Below are 17,476 nucleotides of genomic sequence, written 5' to 3'. Positions count from 1 at the left end.
CTTGCTTGGGGCCTTCATTCTACTTGACATCCTTTTCCAGTCTGAGGGTGACTGAGCGTGGTGCCACACACTCTCCCCGCAGCCACTGCACTCCGGCCATCACACCACCCCCTCTCTCCTGCTCACTTTATCTTTACAGCATTGATCGCTGTGAACAGCTTAGGTCAACAAATATTCCCTGTCCTCTGCTTTTCCACACACGGGAGATAAGTTCAACAACAGGGACTGGGTCTGTTTGGGTTACTCCTGAATCCCTAGGGCCTGGACTCCTGCCTGGCGCACAGTAGGTGTTCAGGGAAGATGTAGGAAGAAAGTGAGAAGATGGCAAAAGAGCCAGTGAGATGGGTGGGCCTAGGCCAGCCTTGCAGGACACTTCCTGTCGGATGGGACAGCCAGGGCTTCCGGGAGCCATGGAAGGTGTTGGAACAGAGGAGGGGAGCAGCCACATCCATAATGAGTAGGATCTTCTGGGGTCGCAGAGGGGTCGGTCTGGAGGGGAGACAGAAGCAGGACCCCAGGACGAGGCCCGCGTGGAATTTAGGTATTTTCTGACTTTAGGGGCTGCAGGAGGGAGCTGCCTGTACCCCAAGGCCCTGCCAAACGCCCAAGCACTCTGCTCTGCAGAGCTCTCGCGGGGTCTGCCCTTCTCCGACTATCTCTGCACCTCCTCTGCCTCCGGCTACCTCCGGGTCTCAGTTTCTCTCTTCCTCGGTCCTTCAAGGTCTTTCTCGATCTCTCTCTCCTCCCCCTCGAACACTCCTTCCTACTGTGCTCCCTCCCCGCCATCCCCGCCTCTCAGTCGACCTCGCTGGTCCTCCCCGCCTCCAGCTCCCCCTACAAACCTCTCCCACCCACCCAGGGCCCCAGGGCCCGGTTGCTGGGCGCCTGCCAGGCCAGGAAGCCCGCCTCTCCCCGCCCTTGACCCTCCGCCTCTTCGCGTCTTCCTCCCCTCCGCCCCCTCCCCGCCCCGCCCCTCCGCCCCTTCGCCCTTTCCTCCTCCGCCCCCTTCACCCTCTCCTCTTCCCCCGCCCCTCCTCCCGCTTTGTCCCCTCCGTTTCCTCCTCCCCCTCCCCTCTGGGCCTCCCTCCTCCCAGGCGGGGGAGGGGCGGTGCCCTCGCTCCGCGTCCCCTGCTGGGCCTGACCTGGCCAGTTGGGTGACGCGTCGGTCCGGCCTGTGGGGTTACCCGTGGTTCCTCGGCCGCGGCGGCGCGGGGGGACGAGGGGTCGGCCACCCAGCACGCGGGAGGGGTGGCCCCGGGGACCCAGGACCACAGCCACCGAGCGCTCACCCCGAGCGCCGCCTACTGTGTGACCTTGGACAGGTCCCTCGGCGTCTCTGGGCCTGGCCGCTTCCATCCCCCACCCCGACTCCCAAGCGAGACCCACCACCCACCGGCAACCGCAATTTATTGGGCGCCTGCTCTGTGCCAGACTCTGTGGTGGCTGCCCTGGACTCAGGACAGCACCCCTCTTTGCCCCTAGTGGAACCCACAGCAGGTAGAGAAGACAGGCAACAAATAAACCGTGAATAAGATAATTTCCGAGAACAGTCAGGTGCTGGGGAGAAAAATCCAGTAGGGGCAGGAGACAGAGAATGACAGGAGGCTGCTTAAGCCGGGAGATGGGGGGAGGTCTCTCCGAGGAGGTGACATTTGAGCTGAGACCGGATGACAACAGGAGCCTGCATACAGGGGATGGGGTGGGGGCAGGTGTTCCAGGCAAAGAGAGTCCAGGGCAGAAGCCTGGAGGCAGTTCAGCCTGGTCAACTGCAGGGTCTCATCCCCTACTTTGCAGGGCAGCTGTGAACATGAGACACAAGGTCAAGTGAATAAAGCAGCTAGCCCAGAGTAATCAAAGTCTTGAGAACCATTACCAAGGACAGCCCCCTTTTCCAGATGAGCAAACTGAGGCCCAGAGACGATAAAACCACTGGCTGCACATCAGAAGTTGGAGAGGGAGATTTATATTGGACGCAGTGTTCCACTCACATCTGTGCAGTGTAAGGGGGCTGGGGGAGTCTCAGGTCCAGCAAGGAGCGCCCTCCCCAGGGGAGAGATGGAGGTAGAATTCACAGAGATGCCACGTGGCAAAGTACAGAGGGTGAGGTCAAGGCTTGGCATGGGGTGGGGTGGTGGGGTGAGTTTGGTGATGTGGGGTCTGGGATAGATACATTGACCAGGAAACCCCAGGGTTTTAAAAATAGGGGATGCCTTGGGTTTCCCTGGTGGTCCAATAGTTAAGACTCCACTTCCACTGTAGGGGCCACGGGTTTGGTCCCTAGCCAGGGAAGTTTCACATGCCCTGAGGTTTGGCCCCCAAAAGGGGGGACACCTTTTGAGTGTGAGCTCCAACCCTGTTTGCCCCAGTTGCACACCCTGACATCATCATTACAGCTGAAGCTGTTTCATCTGTCAAACTTTGATTCTGTGACACTGATGAGAAAATATCTGGCATTATCCCCATTTTACAGAGTCACAGGAGCACAGTAGCCAAGGTAGGATTTGATCCCAGACCTTCAGGTTGCAGAGGTGCCTTACTGGCAGGGTTAGCACTGGATAGGTTGGCAGGGACTCTGGGACTCTGCCCCACATGTCAAATGACCTGGGAGAAGCTCTACCCCTAAGCTTCCCAACACATGTGGAACAGGTGCGGTTGGGCCTGGACAGACCATAAACATTAAACAAATAAATTGTGAGCATTCAGGACTTCTCTGGCGGTGCAGAGGTTAAGACTCCGCGCTTCCACTGCAGGGGGAATGGGTTTGATCCCTGGCTGGGGAACTGAGATCCCAGGTGAGATAGTAAAAAAAAAATTTTTTTAAAGAAGAAGTTGTAAATGTTCAGAGAGTTACTAGGTTTCCAAAGGAAATAAAATGAGAGAAGCTGACCAGGTAGGGAAGTTGGGGCCAGCTAGAGTCAGGCTGGCCAAGCCAGGCCTCCCTCAGTGGTGATGTTTGATCTAAGCTTGAGAGGAGATGAGCCAGTCATGGTCCAGGCAAAAGAAACAGCTTGTGCAAAGGCCCTGAGGCAGGACCTCCAATGCCTGTGGTGTTGGAGGAACAGGGAGAAGGCCTGTGGGGAGTTAGTGATGAGGAGAGAAGGAGGAAAGTGATGGGGGGGTCAGATGTTGTAGACAGCGGTGGGGAGTTTGGATTTTATTCTGAGGGTGATGGGGAGCTATGGAAGATTCTTGAGCAGAGGGAAGGGTGAGATTGGATTCACATTTTAGTAGGTGATCAAAGATGTGGGAAAAGTGAAAGTGAGTGCATAGCCCTGTTGGGTGTGAAGTGAGACTAGGTAGAGAAGGGCCCTTTGGAGCATAGGGGAAGTATAAATGGCTACCTTGTTTAGAGCATTTACTATGAATTTTTAAAAGATATTTATTTCTTTGGCTGTGCCAGGTGTTAGTTGCGGCATGTGGGATCTTTAGTTGCAGCACATGGGATCTACTTCCCTGAACAGGGATCAAACCCAGGCCCCCTGCATTGGGAGCCTGGAGTCTTAGCCACTGGACCACCAGGGAAGTCCCTACTATGAAGCATTTTAAGTACTTTACAGGCCTGAACTTATTTGAAGATTCTATTATCAATCTCCTTTTCCAGATGAGAATACCCACTGAGTCCAGGTCCATCCTGGACTCCCAAAAGTCCTTTCTTTTTTTTCCCCTTTGCAGTCCAGTTCTTGCCCAGGGGGAGGCTGGAGTTTGGAGCCCTCAGCCAATCCCAGTGCCTCCTGTCACTGTCTGCTGTCTCCCCTGTCCCCCATTAACCACAGCCTAATGGGATTTTACAGACCCTTGTGAAAGTAGGCAGAGTGATATTATACTCATGCTGTGCTCACTCCCCGCTTCAGCTTCACAGCCAGAGAATGTTCAGAGGTCCACTCAGTAAGGCAAGAGGTCAGACCTCAAGGCTCCTCAATTCCAGGGCAGGGTTTAAAGTTGCCCCATCTTTCCTCTTCCATGTTGGATTAGGGTTATATAAAGGCACAGTTCAAATGAGGCAACTCCTATGTACTCTGCAGAACCTCAGCTTAAACACCCCACCAAACACCTAGCATGCCTTTCCAACTTTCCATGTAGGCACCTCACTCCTGGCTCTGCCTTCACCCCCATCTCCACCCCAGGTCCTCCCTTCTCCTCAGCCCTGACCACTCTCAGGGGGCTGAGTCTTGTGCTTGGTCTCCTCCCACTTCCCCAAACTTGGGAACCCCTCCTGCATGGCCTAGCCCTGGCTGCAAGCTTGGGAGCAGCAGAAAGCATTGGTTTCATGAATAAATCTTGTGCAACCATCTCACTATACAGGTGAGAAAACTGGCCCAGAGAGATGCGCTCAAGTGTCCCTAGGTCACATGAGGAGGTAGAGGGCGCTAGAAGAGGGCAGGAGGGCTCCCCGCGTTCATGGGTGGAAGGAAACGTGTGTGACATTTCTGAGGGGGGCTCACAGCCAACCGTGGCGGGAACGGAGGCTCAGAGGTCACCCGAAAGCCCTGGCCAGCGGGAGGGGACAGGCCTGGCTGGTGGCCCAGCAGCTCGGCTAGGGGGGCGGTAGGCAGAGGTTGGCGAAGTCGGAAGCCAAAGGCTTGGCCTCCCCGAGGGAGCCGCTTTCCCGGCCCGGGTCGGATCAATGGGCTGTAATTATACCGCGCCGGGCCCGGAGCCGGCGGGGAGGGAGCAGGAGCTGGCAGGAGAGAGGCGGCGGGCGGGGGAGCGCGGGCCGGAGAGGGACCCACGTTACTTTGATTGACAGCCCGGGCGGGCGCCGCGCGGGAGCTTCTGGGGCTCGTAGTCTTTGTGAGAATCCCTGCTCCCATCTCCTCTCCCGTTCGCGCCCGGGGAAACTGAGTCATGGGGACCAGCAACCCTCTCCCTTCGCCTATACCTGGGTCCATCCCTTCCCATCCGACCTGATGGGAGAAACGGAGCCGTGCTGGGAGACTCCGGGCTCGGGTGAGAGTCTCAGTTCTTCCTGGGCTTCTGGAGTGACTTGACGTCTCTACCTCAGTTTACCCATCTGTGAAATAGGGCGAAAGGCGCTAGTCGGCCCAGCCAGCTGGCCAGGCTTTTGCAAGGTAGTATGTTGGACGACGGAACTCTTTTTAAAAGACCAGTCAGGCTTAGGAGGTGGTCCGCTTCTCCCCGCTTTTTGGTTACTAACCGAGCTGGAGTACCCCCCGAAAAGCCAACCCGGGCAGAATCAGTCGTCCACGAGGATCTCAGGCTTTTCTCAAGGAGGGGAACAACACTCTCCATACCTTGCTGGGAGCGCCTTGCCGCCTTCCGATTGGCCCAGCCAATCCTAGCGCTTTCTGCCATTGGTTGCCAGATCCCTGATCACCATTGGTCATTGCCCATTGTGACGTCACGGACCCATGTGGGAGCGCCGCAGGTGGATTGGCTGGCTTGTCCAGCCAACCACCGCAGAGAAAGGAATTTCCACAGTAGCTGGGGCGGCGAGGCTGATTTAAGGTGGTCTGAGCAATACCGGGTCCCAGTGCTGCTTCTCAGCTTTTTCCTTTAAAAAAAAAAAAACCACCACCACCTCCACATCATAAAAACCCAGCCAGGAACCGGGGCTGAGTCTTTCTGTGCAGTGGGAGGGAAGAGGTCAAAAGCTAAGTCCCTTTCCCCAACATTGCCCTTCTCCCAGGGTTTTGTAGATGGGGAAACTGAGACCCAGAGGGGTGGGGGGCATGAAGCCCTGGATGGAAATGAGTTAGCTCGGGAAAGCCTTTCTAGTGAAATGAGAAGGTTGTGCTAGACTGCCCAGGCTGTAACTCATGCCTGGCAGTCCTTTCCCTGCCTCCCTGTCTGGCCGGATGTGGCATTTCAGCGAGTTATCAAGTAATCGGCCGCTTAGGGGTACCCCCCCCCATCTTCTCCCCCCCATCTCACAGACTGCTCTCTGCTGAGCCTCCCCAAACTCTCAAAGCTACTGCTTCCAAAGCTGGGGTTGCTTCTGCTCAGAACAAACCATCTCCTCCTTCCTGGCAAATTATACACTGTAGTTGTGTGTGTGTGTGTGTGTGTGTGTGTGTGGTTTTGTGGCTTCTCAGGCAATCCACAAATCTGTATTTACCCTCCCACGTGGAGTGTGCCTGGCTGAGGGATCTGAAGACTGATGGATAAAGGTCCCCTACTCCAGGAAGCCTTCTCTGAACTCACCAGGCAAAGCTCCTGTTCCTCCTCTGGGTCCCTTAGTCTCTGGGCACTCCCTTTGTCCTGGCACTGCTCATGTGGACTTGCAGGGTGTCCTCAGCTCTGTCTCATGCCCCCTGCCCCTTGGAGCCTCCCAAGCAAGGCCTGGGGCTGGCCCTCGCCAAGGCCCCAGCATCTTCCCCATGAAGAGGTGGTTAGAGAATAAATATGAACCTGCCAATTTTAAACAGTCTATGCTCAGTATGTGTGTAGTGGGAGATGCCTTTTAGAGAAGCTGCCTGGAGGAGGTGCCTTTTGGGTTGAACTTTGAAGGAATGGATTTTCTCCCGGCAGAAAAGGAGTGGGAGGGGATTCCAGAAAGAGATAATAACAAAAACAAAGGCCCAGAGGTAGGAAAGAACACAGATGAGGTAATCTGGCTGGTGTGGCCTGGGCAGAGTGTTTCAACTGATGCAGGGAGGTAAAGCTGGCTTAGACCAGGTAGTGCAGCACATCTGATGCTAGCCTGAAGATCTGGGACTTTGTCCCAAGGGCAGTAGGGAGCCATGGGGTAGCTTTAAGTGAGGGCAGGCCAGACTCAGAAAGTGACAAGAGTGAAACGTACTCAGAGTGAGAAGGTGGCTTGAGGTCCAGATGGGAGAAGAAGAAGGGCTGATGCAGGCAAGGGGTGTGGGGATGGGAAGCAAGGTTGCATGGTAGGTGAAGAGGTGAGAAGAGACTAGGATGATGCTCTAGGATCTTGGAGGATCAAGGTGATTGGGGTCTGACAGGGCGACGGACAGGTCTGGGGAAAGCTGCTGCATCTAGTGGCCTGGGAGACATCCATTAGTGGGGACTCTACCCATGGGGCTGGGTCTCAGGGTAGGGACCATGGGTGGAGCCAGAGCTTAAAGCCATCTTCATGAAGGTGATGCCTGAAGCCTCTAAGAGAACATGGTGCCTCAGAGCCTGGGCAGCCAGAGGTGTGGGCGAAGGTGACATTCAGATGACTAGGCTAGGAGGAAAGAGACTAGCCTCAGAGAAGAACGAGGGCCAGCACGTCGGGAGGGCATGGGGGCAGGGAGGGAAAAGTCCATTCTGTGCACAGGTCTGAGGTGAGGGTTAAGAAGGAGCCGTTGGACTTCAGGAAGTGGAAGCAGTAGAGGATGAGGAAGTGGCCCAGAGCGGGGAGCTTTTGTCTTCCCAGGGAGGTAAGCTACCTCCTGGAAAGGTTTTGGAATTAGGACTGCACAGATGCACCAAAACTGGGAATGATGAACTTTTGGCGTCATGGGATGCTGGCACCCTCTGTTTCTTAGAATTCCCCAGCAGGATTGTGGTCAGTGATGTCTGCCTTTAGCTGGATCCACTGTTTCTTCTTCTCACGCCCCTGCTTGTTCATTTATTGAGTACTTACTGTGTGCCAGGTTCTGCAGGCACTAAGACAGGTTCTGTCCCAACATGGCTGAGTGAGGGAGAAGAATGAGTGGAACAACCCACAAAGAAACACAATCATATCAAAACAAAACTCTGATAGGGCCAAGAGAGCAAGTGAGAATACAGGATGCAGTGTTTGAGAATAACAGGGTGGAGTGGGTGGGTGGATATTGCTTAAATGGGTGGCTAGGAAGGGCCTTTCCAAGGAGTAGATGTTGGTGCTGAGACCTGAATAATGAGAAGCAAGGGAACAGCATTCCAGGGAAAGGCAGCAGGAAGTGCAAAGGGCCTGGGGCAGGATTGTACCTAGTGTCTTGGAAGAACAGCAGGAGAAGCCCATGTAGCTGGAGGGATATGAAAGAGGATGAAAGTGATGTGAGCTGGGATCAGGGAAGCGAGGGGGTTTGTGCAGGGCCTTGTGGGAAGAGGAAGGAGTTTGGGTTTTTTCTTGATGGCAATAGGGAACCATCGAATACTCATACCTCAGCTTCCCTGGTGGCTCAGACGGTAAAGAATCTGCCTGCAGTGTGAGAGACCTGGGTTCCATCCTGGGTCAGGAGGATTCCCCTGGAGAAGGGAATGGCAACCCACTCCAATATTCTGGCCTGGAGAATTCCATGGACAGAGGAGTCAGTGAGCCACAGTCCATGGGGTTGCAAAGAGTCAGACACGACTGAGCAACTAACATTTTCATAACACACACACACGTATCTTTATCCTTTATCCTTAGAACCTCCCTTCCTCTTCCCATGACTCCCCATCTTTATCCTTCATGTGTCAACCTCCTCCAAAAGGTTTCTCTCAGACACCCCAAATAAGTAGATTCCCTCTAATCTCCATAATTGCCCCCCTAAAGCCTCTTTGTACACATACACAGTTTCATGATTTTCAAGCTACAATCTTGTTTTATCCACTGATCTCAGAGAAGGCAAGAAATGTTCTTCATCCATCCTGTATTCCTTGTGCCTAGAAGGAGGCCTGGCATGTCATAGGTGCTCAATAAATTCAACAGGGCTTTTGTATGCTTCTGCTCACTCACCTACAGACACAGGAGCAGATATTAACACAAGACCAGGGGTTTTCTCTGTTTGGTTCCCTGTTGAACTCCTGGGGCTGAAGCTGTGTCTGGTCCACACTAGGCTCTCCAGGCTTGTTTTTTGATTGACTTAACAAATGACCCTGAAGTTTCTCATGAGCAAGATGGGAATAAGAATGTCCCACCTACCACCTCACTGGATATCTGCAGTCTGCAATGGGAGATGGAGCCCCACCCTCAGAGAGATCTCAGTCTGATGGCAGAGATTCATGTTTGTCCTCAGTGGGACCTTTGTTTTCTAGGAGCTCATGGTCTGAGAGGGGAGACAGCCAGGTCCACTGGTGTGGCCATGGGAACCCAACTCCCATCTCTGGAAGTTTACTCCGTTCCAGGGCAGGCTGAGGGCTGTTCCTGTGCGTGTAGTCGAAAAATAGACCCTGCTTTGACCTTTTTACAGGTGCGAATACCGAATAGCCAGGCCCAGTGAGGGTGGAGGGGCCTGGCTCTGCCCTCCAGCTCGACCCTTCTCTGCTGTTTTTACAGGTTAGACCCTGTCCCTGCAGGCAGGTTCTCCAGCCAGCGCTTGGCAGGCTGTTTTCCCCATCCTTAAGTCTAAGCCCACTTCCTCAGAAAGACCATTTCTGGCCCCTTCCTGTCCTCCCCGCACCAAGCTACCTTCACAGTGGGTCACTAGGTATTTAACTGGTTTTTCTCTCTTGGGTCCTCGGGAGAGTGGGGAGTGGCGACGTTTGCGGGGCTGGACGCTAGCCTCAGTTTCCCTGCTGGTCGCGGGTGGAAGGGAGGGGGTGGTACCGGGGCCGCGGCGCGCGGGGCGGGCGGGCCGGGTGGGCGGGCCGGGGGCGGCGGCGCCACCTTAAGGCGGCTCTGCCCGCGGCTCCCGGCCGAGCCCCGCCGGAGGGAGGCGGCTCCGCGCGGGGCCCGCCGCCCGCGCCTCCGAAACCGGCCGCTGCTCGCCCGACCTTCTGCGCCGGTCGCGCGCCCCACGCCCGGCGGGGGCCTCGGCGCCCCTTGGTCCCCGCGACCCCGCGCGCTCGCTCGGGGGGTGGGGAAACTCCAGGGTCCCCTGCCCCACACCGCTGCCCCTTCTTTCTCGGGCAGACCCCCCCAACCCCAGCCTGTCCCCCACCCCGCCGTCGCCTGGCCCCCCCAGATCATCAAGCTCCGAAGTCGTGGCGGGGGGGCCTCCCGGATCGGCAGGATGTACCCCCAGGGAAGGCACCCGGTGAGTGGGGGCCCGGGCTGCGGGGAGGTGGGGGGCGCCGGGCGTCCAGGAACTCATACCTGGGCGTCCCCCCCAAGACCCCGCTTCAGTCCGGCCAGCCCTTCAAGTTCTCGATCTTGGAGATCTGCGACCGCATCAAAGAAGAATTCCAGTTTCTTCAGGCTCAGTACCACAGGTAAGGGGTGGGGGACCGGGGCGCCCCTCCCCAGGGGGCTCGCCTAGGGGAGAGGGGCGGGATCACCAGAGTGCTGGGAGGACGGAGGGACCCCAGGGCCGAGAGGAGGGCTTCCAGGTAGAAGCGTAGGTGAGGAGGACAGCCCGTCCAGTGCTGGGACACTTGGAGCCTGGGAAGGGGTAGGGCCGGCCTGGGAGCGGGAGTTGGGGGGTGGGTGTGAGGAAGTGGGGCAGGGGAGAGCCAATCTCATCACTGTGGAAACTGGCCCAGAAGGGGTCCGTGGGTGTCTCTGCTGGGGGGCAAGGAGAATGGAATCCCAATGTCCCATCTCCTTCCCAGCCTCAAGCTGGAGTGTGAGAAGTTGGCCAGTGAGAAGACAGAAATGCAGCGACATTATGTCATGGTGAGGGGGTCATCATACTGGGTGGGAGGCAGTGGGGAAGATGGCTGGTCTGTGAGTTGAAACACGACGGGCATGAACCCCAACTCCAGTACCACTCTGGGACATGTCCCCAGTTGGCTGTGGGCCTCAGTTTCCCTCATCTGTAAAATGGGCTGCTTGGGGTTTCAGGCTGTCTCTCAGCTCTTGGAACAATAAAACGAGGATACCTCCTCTGCTCCTGGGCATCTCTGAGGGGTCGGGGTCTCTGGGCACTGCTCATCTACCCCACCCCCTGGAGAGAATGGAGGGAGGGGAGTCCTGCTTTCTTCTCTGTGCTCCCTCTCTGGGCCTGCAAGCAGCTGGGAGGCTCTGGGTCCTGCTGTGATCCCCCTATGTCTGGGGGCTGTTGGAAGACCCAGAGTCACCCAGTGCAGTTGGACATCCATGGCTACGGTGGACACTACTAGACGGCCTTTCCTTTGCAGTACTATGAAATGTCCTACGGGCTCAACATCGAAATGCATAAGCAGGTAACAGTGTGTTGGGGGTAAGGGTGTCCAGTAGGGAGGAGGGGGGTCTGCAAGCTGTGAGAGGGACCCAGATCTCCAGTAGTCACAGGCCCAGGGAGGAGACGTCTTATCCTGAAGCCTCTGGGACCAGGGGCCAGATTTCAGCCTCGAAAATGAATTTCTGGAGATCTTGTCCAGGAGAGATGTGGGCAGTAGACAGGGGCCAGGCGTCTTTGTAGCAGAGGCTAGCAGCCAGGTCACGGAGCCCAGGGAGCGACTTCTGTCCTAAGAAGGGGACAAACGGACAGTCTTAGAGGTCCCTTTCAGCCCAATGTGTCTGACACACAGAGATGGGTCCTTAGGGTCTGAGATGGAACCCCTAGGTTCTGATGCCATTTTGAAGGTTCTGAGATTAATGCTAATGATCCAAGGTTCTGAGACTGTCTTCTGTGTCTGAGAGTGATCTCAGGGTTCTGAGTCATACCTGAAGGTTCTGAAATTGGCTCCATTTGCCCAACATTAACCCCCAGACCCTGAGGCTGACCTCAAGATTTTCTGATGGTTTCTAAAGGGGAGGCGAGAATTTTATCACAGAACCACCCATGCACCCAGATGTTTTCTAAGAGGACGAGAGGGACCCAGAGATTCTGAGGTTGAGGGAATCTTTGGTTCTGTCCATCAGAATATTAGAATAAATCGGCAGAGCCTAGGGTCTTTCTGGTGGGTGGGAGGAAGTGAGGGTGAGCTGGGAGTGCTTGGAGGGAGCCTGCCTTGGCATGCTTTTCTGGGTCTCTGTGGGTTCTGCTGGGTCTGGTGTGGGTAGGAGGGGGCTTGTTTGCCTGCAGCAGGTGTGGTCCTATGGGTGCATGAAATAGACCTCTTTATGGGGTGGAGGGCAAGGTGTAGGGTCCCAGCTCTGGGAGCCTGGTTCCACCCTCCTGGTATGAGATGGAAGACACAACCTCACCCAGATGCATCCAGCAGCTCTGTAACTCAGGCAGAGGCAAAGCACAGACTAACAGAAAACCCCCTTCCCCACCCACTCACATGTTTCCCCTCTGTTCCACCTCTATGGGGCACTCCCTGCCCAGCCCCGGTCCCAGATGAAACCTACAAGTAAAAGCACACTATTTCTAACCCACTTTCTGACACCAAATGTGTGTGTTTTCGCTACACAGAACAGTTCTGGAAATCTGACACCAGCTGGGTGTCCCTATGCGTCAGTTCAACCCTAACACACCTACCCAGAGTCAGTGCAAACCCTCAGCGGTTCAGGGTCCTAATACATATAGGATTAGGGCCCCACAGGGCTGCTCCTGCCTCCTGGGCTTCTGACCCACCAGCTATAAATCAGAGTTCCCATAACCCACTCCCTGGTCTGATGTTTTGCCAGAATGGCTCACAGAACTCAGGAAAGCTCTTACTTGCATTACCCCATTTATGATAAAAGATATGACTTAGAAACAGCCAGATGGAAGAGATACACAGGACAAGGTTATGGAGATGGGCCTGGAGCTTCTGTGCCTTCTCCGGGCACTGTGTCCCAGCACAAACATGCATCCACCCACCAGGAAGCTCTCTGCCACCCCCAGCCCCTCTCCCCTCCTTAGAGGTCAGGGGTTGGGGGTAGGACTTAAAGAAGTTCCATCCCTAAGTGTCACTCAATGTGGGTGACATGGACTTATTGTGAATGACAAAAGATGCTCCTCTCGCCTCTACTATTCTGAAATCCCTAGGGTTGTAGGAGCTCTGTGCCAAGAACAGGGCAAAGAGCAAATGTATATATATATATATATATTTTTTAAAACTTTTTTATTTTATATTATGTTAAGAGTTGATTAACAATGTTGTGTTAGTTTCAGGTATGCAGCAAAGGGACTCAGCTATACACATACATGTAGCTATTCTTTTTCAAATTCTTTCCCCCACAATGTGTATTTCTTATAGCATCACACTCCTGAGTGTGGTATACTGGGATGGCCTGTTGACTGCAGCCCCAGGGCACAGGGGCAACTGAGAGAGGGGCCATGCCTGGGAAAGACCTGGGTCCAGCCAGGGCTTGAACTTGGGATTCCAGGCTTGGGGGGCTCCACTCCCTCTGTTTATGCTGAAAGCTCCTGGTGGGGCAGGGGTAGGCCCCAGTCTGCACTGGGTGGCTGCACCTGCTTTCTGGGAATCTCTGTTGAGGGGGTCTGGCAGGTGGTATATCCGTCCTATCTCCCAGCTCAAGGCTGCACTGGATATCAGGTGGACAGCCTCTCTGCCAGACTCTCAGCCTGTGTCCCATATTTGCACCTGTGGGTGACAGGCCCCTCACCCCAAGCTTTGCAAAGGCTTGTTGTGCCCTGGAGTTGAGGTTGTGGATTGACAGCCTGCCCTCCAAGCCTCCTCCCCGTTGCTTCCTGCCAGGCCGAGATTGTGAAGCGCCTCAGTGGGATCTGTGCTCAGATTATCCCCTTCCTGACTCAGGAGGTGAGTGGGCTTCGTGGGGGTGGGGGAGGGGAACTGGAAGAAGGATTTGGCCTGGGGGTCTAGGCACTGGCTGGGCTGGGACTTTCAGGATGGAGGCAGGTATTGGCTGAGAGGGAAGGGGGTTGGTGCTCAAACCTGCAGCCAGGCTGCCTCCGTCCAAATCCTGGTCATGTGGCCTCGGGCTAGTGGCTTGCCCTGTCTGTGCCTCTGTCATAAAATTTAGAACAGTGGCTACATACAAGGTGGTGAAGATGATGCTGGTGTTTAGTAAACACCTAATAAAAGTCTGTCCCTGGTACTTAGTCCCTACATTATGCTGATGGAAATCAGCCAGTCACAAAAGGACATATACTATGTGATTCCACTCACAGGAGGTCCCTGGAGGAGTCAGATCCATAGAGACAGGAAGTAGGTGGTGGGGCCAAGGGCTGGGGGAGGGAACGGGGTGTCAGTATTTCATGGGGACAGAGTTTCCATTTGGGAAGATGAGAAAGTTCTGGAGATGATTGTGGGAATGGTTGCAGGACAATGTGAATGTGCTTAATACCACTTAAACATGATTAAAGGGTAATTCTTATGTACTTGTAATCATAATAATACAAACATGTGGAAAGGGGCAGATAAGGCAAGAGAGTGTGAGCACTTCATTGAAACTTAAAAAATAAAGTTAGCCCTTGTGCACATGTCCCAAGCTCTTCAGGATCTTTGCAACCCCCATTCCTTCTTCCATCTGGAACATTCTATCTCCAGAGAGATGAGAGGACAGATTCTGACACAAGGTGCCGACACAGGGGGCCCTCACTGTGTTGGAGACCACAAAAGGGGAAAGATGCTCCTTTTGGTTTGGACCCCATCAAAACCCCATTAAGGTTTCTGGGCTCTTGAGATGGAGTGAGATTCGTTCTGTCTGGTCTCGGGTTTAGAGATGGTGTCTGAACAAGGTGGCCCAGCATGACAGAGGCCAAACTACAGTAGGAAATAGGGTAAAAGGACTTTGGGAAGGAGTGAATTAAGACACCCATATGTGCCCCAGCGAATTCCATGCTTCTAGACCAGGAGTCAGCAAACAACAACCTGAGGGCTATATCACTGGCCCTTCACTTGTTTTGTAAATAAAGTTTTATTAGCACACATTCATGCCCATTCATATTCTTATTGTCTATGGCAGCTTTCCCCATAAAATGGCAGAGCTGAGGAGTTTCCATAGAGACCCTCTGGCCTACAAAACCAAAATCATTGATTCTCTGGCCCTTTGCAGTCAAAACATACCAACCCCTGGCCTGGACACACCCTCACAGGTGTGCCCCATACAGGACACCCCATCAGTATCCTGACACCTCCTTAGTGGGAACAGCCCCAATCTCCATCCTGGGTAGTTTGGGTGCAAAAGTGGCCTTAGAGAGAACACAGGAGCCACCAGCTATATGTGGCCATTTACATCTGTGTTAATTTTTATTTCTTCTATAATATATTACATTAAATTAATATGTAAATTTGTCAAATTAATTAAAGGAGGCATCTCGTTACTCGGTTGCACCAGCCACATTTCAAGTGCTCAGTGGCTGCAAATGGCTTCTGTATCCAACAGTGCAGTCGAGGATGTTTTATCACCGTGTGAAGGGGGGAGAGGAAGGAAGGAAGGAGGGTGGGATGAGGGTGGGGTGCATGGGGGGCCCTTTAGAGATTGCCAGTTTGTATTTTGTGACCTGGGTGATTGGTCCATGGCTGCTTATTTGTACAGTGGTTCTTTACTGGGGGGTAATTCTGTCCCCAGGGGACACTGGGTGATGGTGGGGACATTTGTGGTTGTCACTGCTGGGGGTGTTTCTGGCATCCAGTGAGTGTTGGGGGCAGGGATGGGGCTCCACACACCACAGTGGCCGGGACAGTCCCCATACAGGGTGACCCAGCCACGATGTCAGCAGTGCCAAAGGCGGGGACTCTGATGTATAAACTCCGCTTTCTAAGTATTGGTTTGAACTGCACTGCAGTGCTTTGTTTGTTTCCTGATTTTGAAAGGAGAGAAAGAAAATATAATAGAAAGAGCAAGTGAGAGAAGAAGAGGGGCGGGTCCTTTCCTGATGGTCCAGTGCTCCCAATGTAGGGGGTGCGGCTTGGATTCCTGGTCAGGGAACTAAGATCCCACATGCCGGCAGGGTGTGACTGATTAAAAAAAGGGGGGGGGTCCCAGAGGGTGTTGTCTGAGAAGTGGGGTCTCTGATCAGATAAGGGAGCTCTCCTGAGCGCCCCTGACCCCACCCCTACCTCCAGCACCAACAGCAGGTCCTGCAGGCCGTGGAGCGGGCCAAGCAGGTGACAGTCGGGGAGCTGAACAGTCTCATTGGGGTGAGTCATCTTGTGCCCGCCCTGCCCTCGGTGGTGAAGCTGGGGGTGCTGGGTGGGCAGCTAGCTGGCCTGGGCTCCAGTAGCCTTGGAGACCCCAAGGCGTGCCCTCTCTGCCCAGACACAGCCTCTCTGGCTAGGGGAAGCGGGGGCTCCCAGGGTCTGCCCCCGCCCGCCCCTGGCCCACCCCCCTCCTCTCCAGCAGCAGCAGCTCCAGCCACTGGCCCACCATGTCCCCCCTGTGCCCCTCACCCCTCGCCCAGCGGGGCTGGTGGGCGGCAGTGCCACGGGGCTGCTGGCCCTGTCGGGAGCCCTGGCTGCCCAGGCTCAGCTGGCTGCGGTCACCAAGGAGGACCGGGCAGGTGTGGAGGCGGAGGGGTCCAGAGGTGAGTGGACATTCCCATGGCAGGGGCTGGGGGCATGGGGAGAGGATAGCAGGATCACTAAACTCATCTAAATGAGAGGGAATGGGACTTCCCAGGTGGCTCAGTGGTAAAGAAGCTGCCTGCCAATGCAGGAGACATGGATTCAATCTCTGGTCCAGGATGATCCCACATGCTGTGGAGCAACTAAGCCTATGTGCCACAATAATTGAACCTGTGCTCTAGAGCTGAGGAGCCACAACTACTGAATCCTGCGCTCCTTAGAGCCCGTGCTCCACAACAAGCCACTGTGATGAGAAGCTCGCCTAACTCAACTAGCGAGTAGCCCACACAGTAGCAAAAACCCAGCACAGCCTTAAAAGAAATAATTAATAAAATTTAAAAATGTGAGGGAATGGAGGGGGCTGCAGAGTTGCAGGTTCAATTCTGTTCCCCATGGGCTATGTGTCTCTGGGCAAGTTATAAACCTCTCTGGGCACCTATCTGAATGGTGCAGGGAAGGGCTAGTCCACTCCTTGCCAGGGTGTTAGAAGGAGGAGGGAGTTTCTGAGTTGGGAAGAGGGCTTTATGTGCTGTGGACGCCTGAGCACTCTAGCACCGTGGGATATAACCCCCCTTCTTTTCCTTTCTCTCTCTTTACCTCACCCCCGCCCACCAGTGGAGAGAGTCCCTAGCAGGGTAAGTTGACAGGCTCGGGGGACTTGCCCTCTTATCTAACATTTGCTTTGTATTCACATGTGGCTGAAGCTGCTTGTTCTGAGCTGTTAGAGGCCTCAGAAGGAGACCACATCCCGCTTTCACACTGTGTAGCCTTTTTTTGGGGGGGGTAGGGGACTGCCCATAAGACTAGAGTTTTATTTATTTCAAATTTTCCATCTCTAGCGATTTTTGCAATAGAATAAATGAATGCATGCCTGGGTAGCATTCCATCCATTCCTCCATCATTAATTTATCCCTCATCCTCTCCATTTTTATCATCTACAAGAGTGCTGCACAACAGAAATATCATGTGAGCCCTGTAGGTAGTTTTTAAAAATTGTTTAGTTTTGCACTCATTACAGATGTGCAGGAAGCTGCAAAGAAATGTACAAGGAGGTCCCCTGTACCCCTCACCCAGTGATAACATCTTTGAGTGTCACAGTCAGAAAATAGACATGGGTGCACCCCACAGGGCTTATTCCCACTGCATGGTTTTATATGCACTCAAGTGTGTGTGTGTGTTTCCATGCATTTTCAATCACATATTTAACTTTCTGTAAACATCACTATGAATTTTCCAGTAGCCACATTAGAAAAGTTAAGCAGGTGAAATGAATTTCAACAGTAAATTTTATTTAACACAATGCATCTACAATATTTCA

The 17,476-nt window shown here is 54.2% G+C and overlaps 1 protein-coding gene across 4 annotated transcripts in view; it reads left to right on the top strand.

The window, feature by feature from the left end:
• The first annotated feature begins 396 nt into the window (after positions 1-396).
• The window catches only part of TLE2 (TLE family member 2, transcriptional corepressor), a 29,126-nt gene continuing 12,046 nt past the window's right edge, over positions 397-17,476 (top strand). The window contains exons 1-10 of one of the 4 annotated variants that reach the window (XM_043466094.1): positions 401-541; positions 9,066-9,151; positions 9,728-9,851; positions 9,929-10,026; positions 10,366-10,429; positions 10,894-10,938; positions 13,327-13,389; positions 15,661-15,735; positions 15,935-16,118; positions 16,774-16,793. In XM_043466094.1, coding sequence (XP_043322029.1) covers positions 9,828-9,851; positions 9,929-10,026; positions 10,366-10,429; positions 10,894-10,938; positions 13,327-13,389; positions 15,661-15,735; positions 15,935-16,118; positions 16,774-16,793 — 573 coding nt within the window. In that variant the 5' untranslated portion in view covers positions 401-541; positions 9,066-9,151; positions 9,728-9,827. Of the gene's footprint in view, positions 542-9,065; positions 9,152-9,492; positions 9,852-9,928; positions 10,027-10,365; positions 10,430-10,893; positions 10,939-13,326; positions 13,390-15,660; positions 15,736-15,934; positions 16,119-16,773; positions 16,794-17,476 lie in introns of those variants that run through there. The other 3 variants (XM_043466095.1, XM_043466096.1, XM_043466093.1) reach the window with 3 other exon arrangements.

Source organism: Cervus canadensis, chromosome 4 (assembly GCF_019320065.1).
Source record: "Cervus canadensis isolate Bull #8, Minnesota chromosome 4, ASM1932006v1, whole genome shotgun sequence".
NCBI classification, from domain to species: domain Eukaryota; kingdom Metazoa; phylum Chordata; class Mammalia; order Artiodactyla; family Cervidae; genus Cervus; species Cervus canadensis.
The sequence above is the reverse complement of the archived record's forward strand: the minus strand, read 5'-3'. Positions and strand labels throughout refer to the sequence as shown.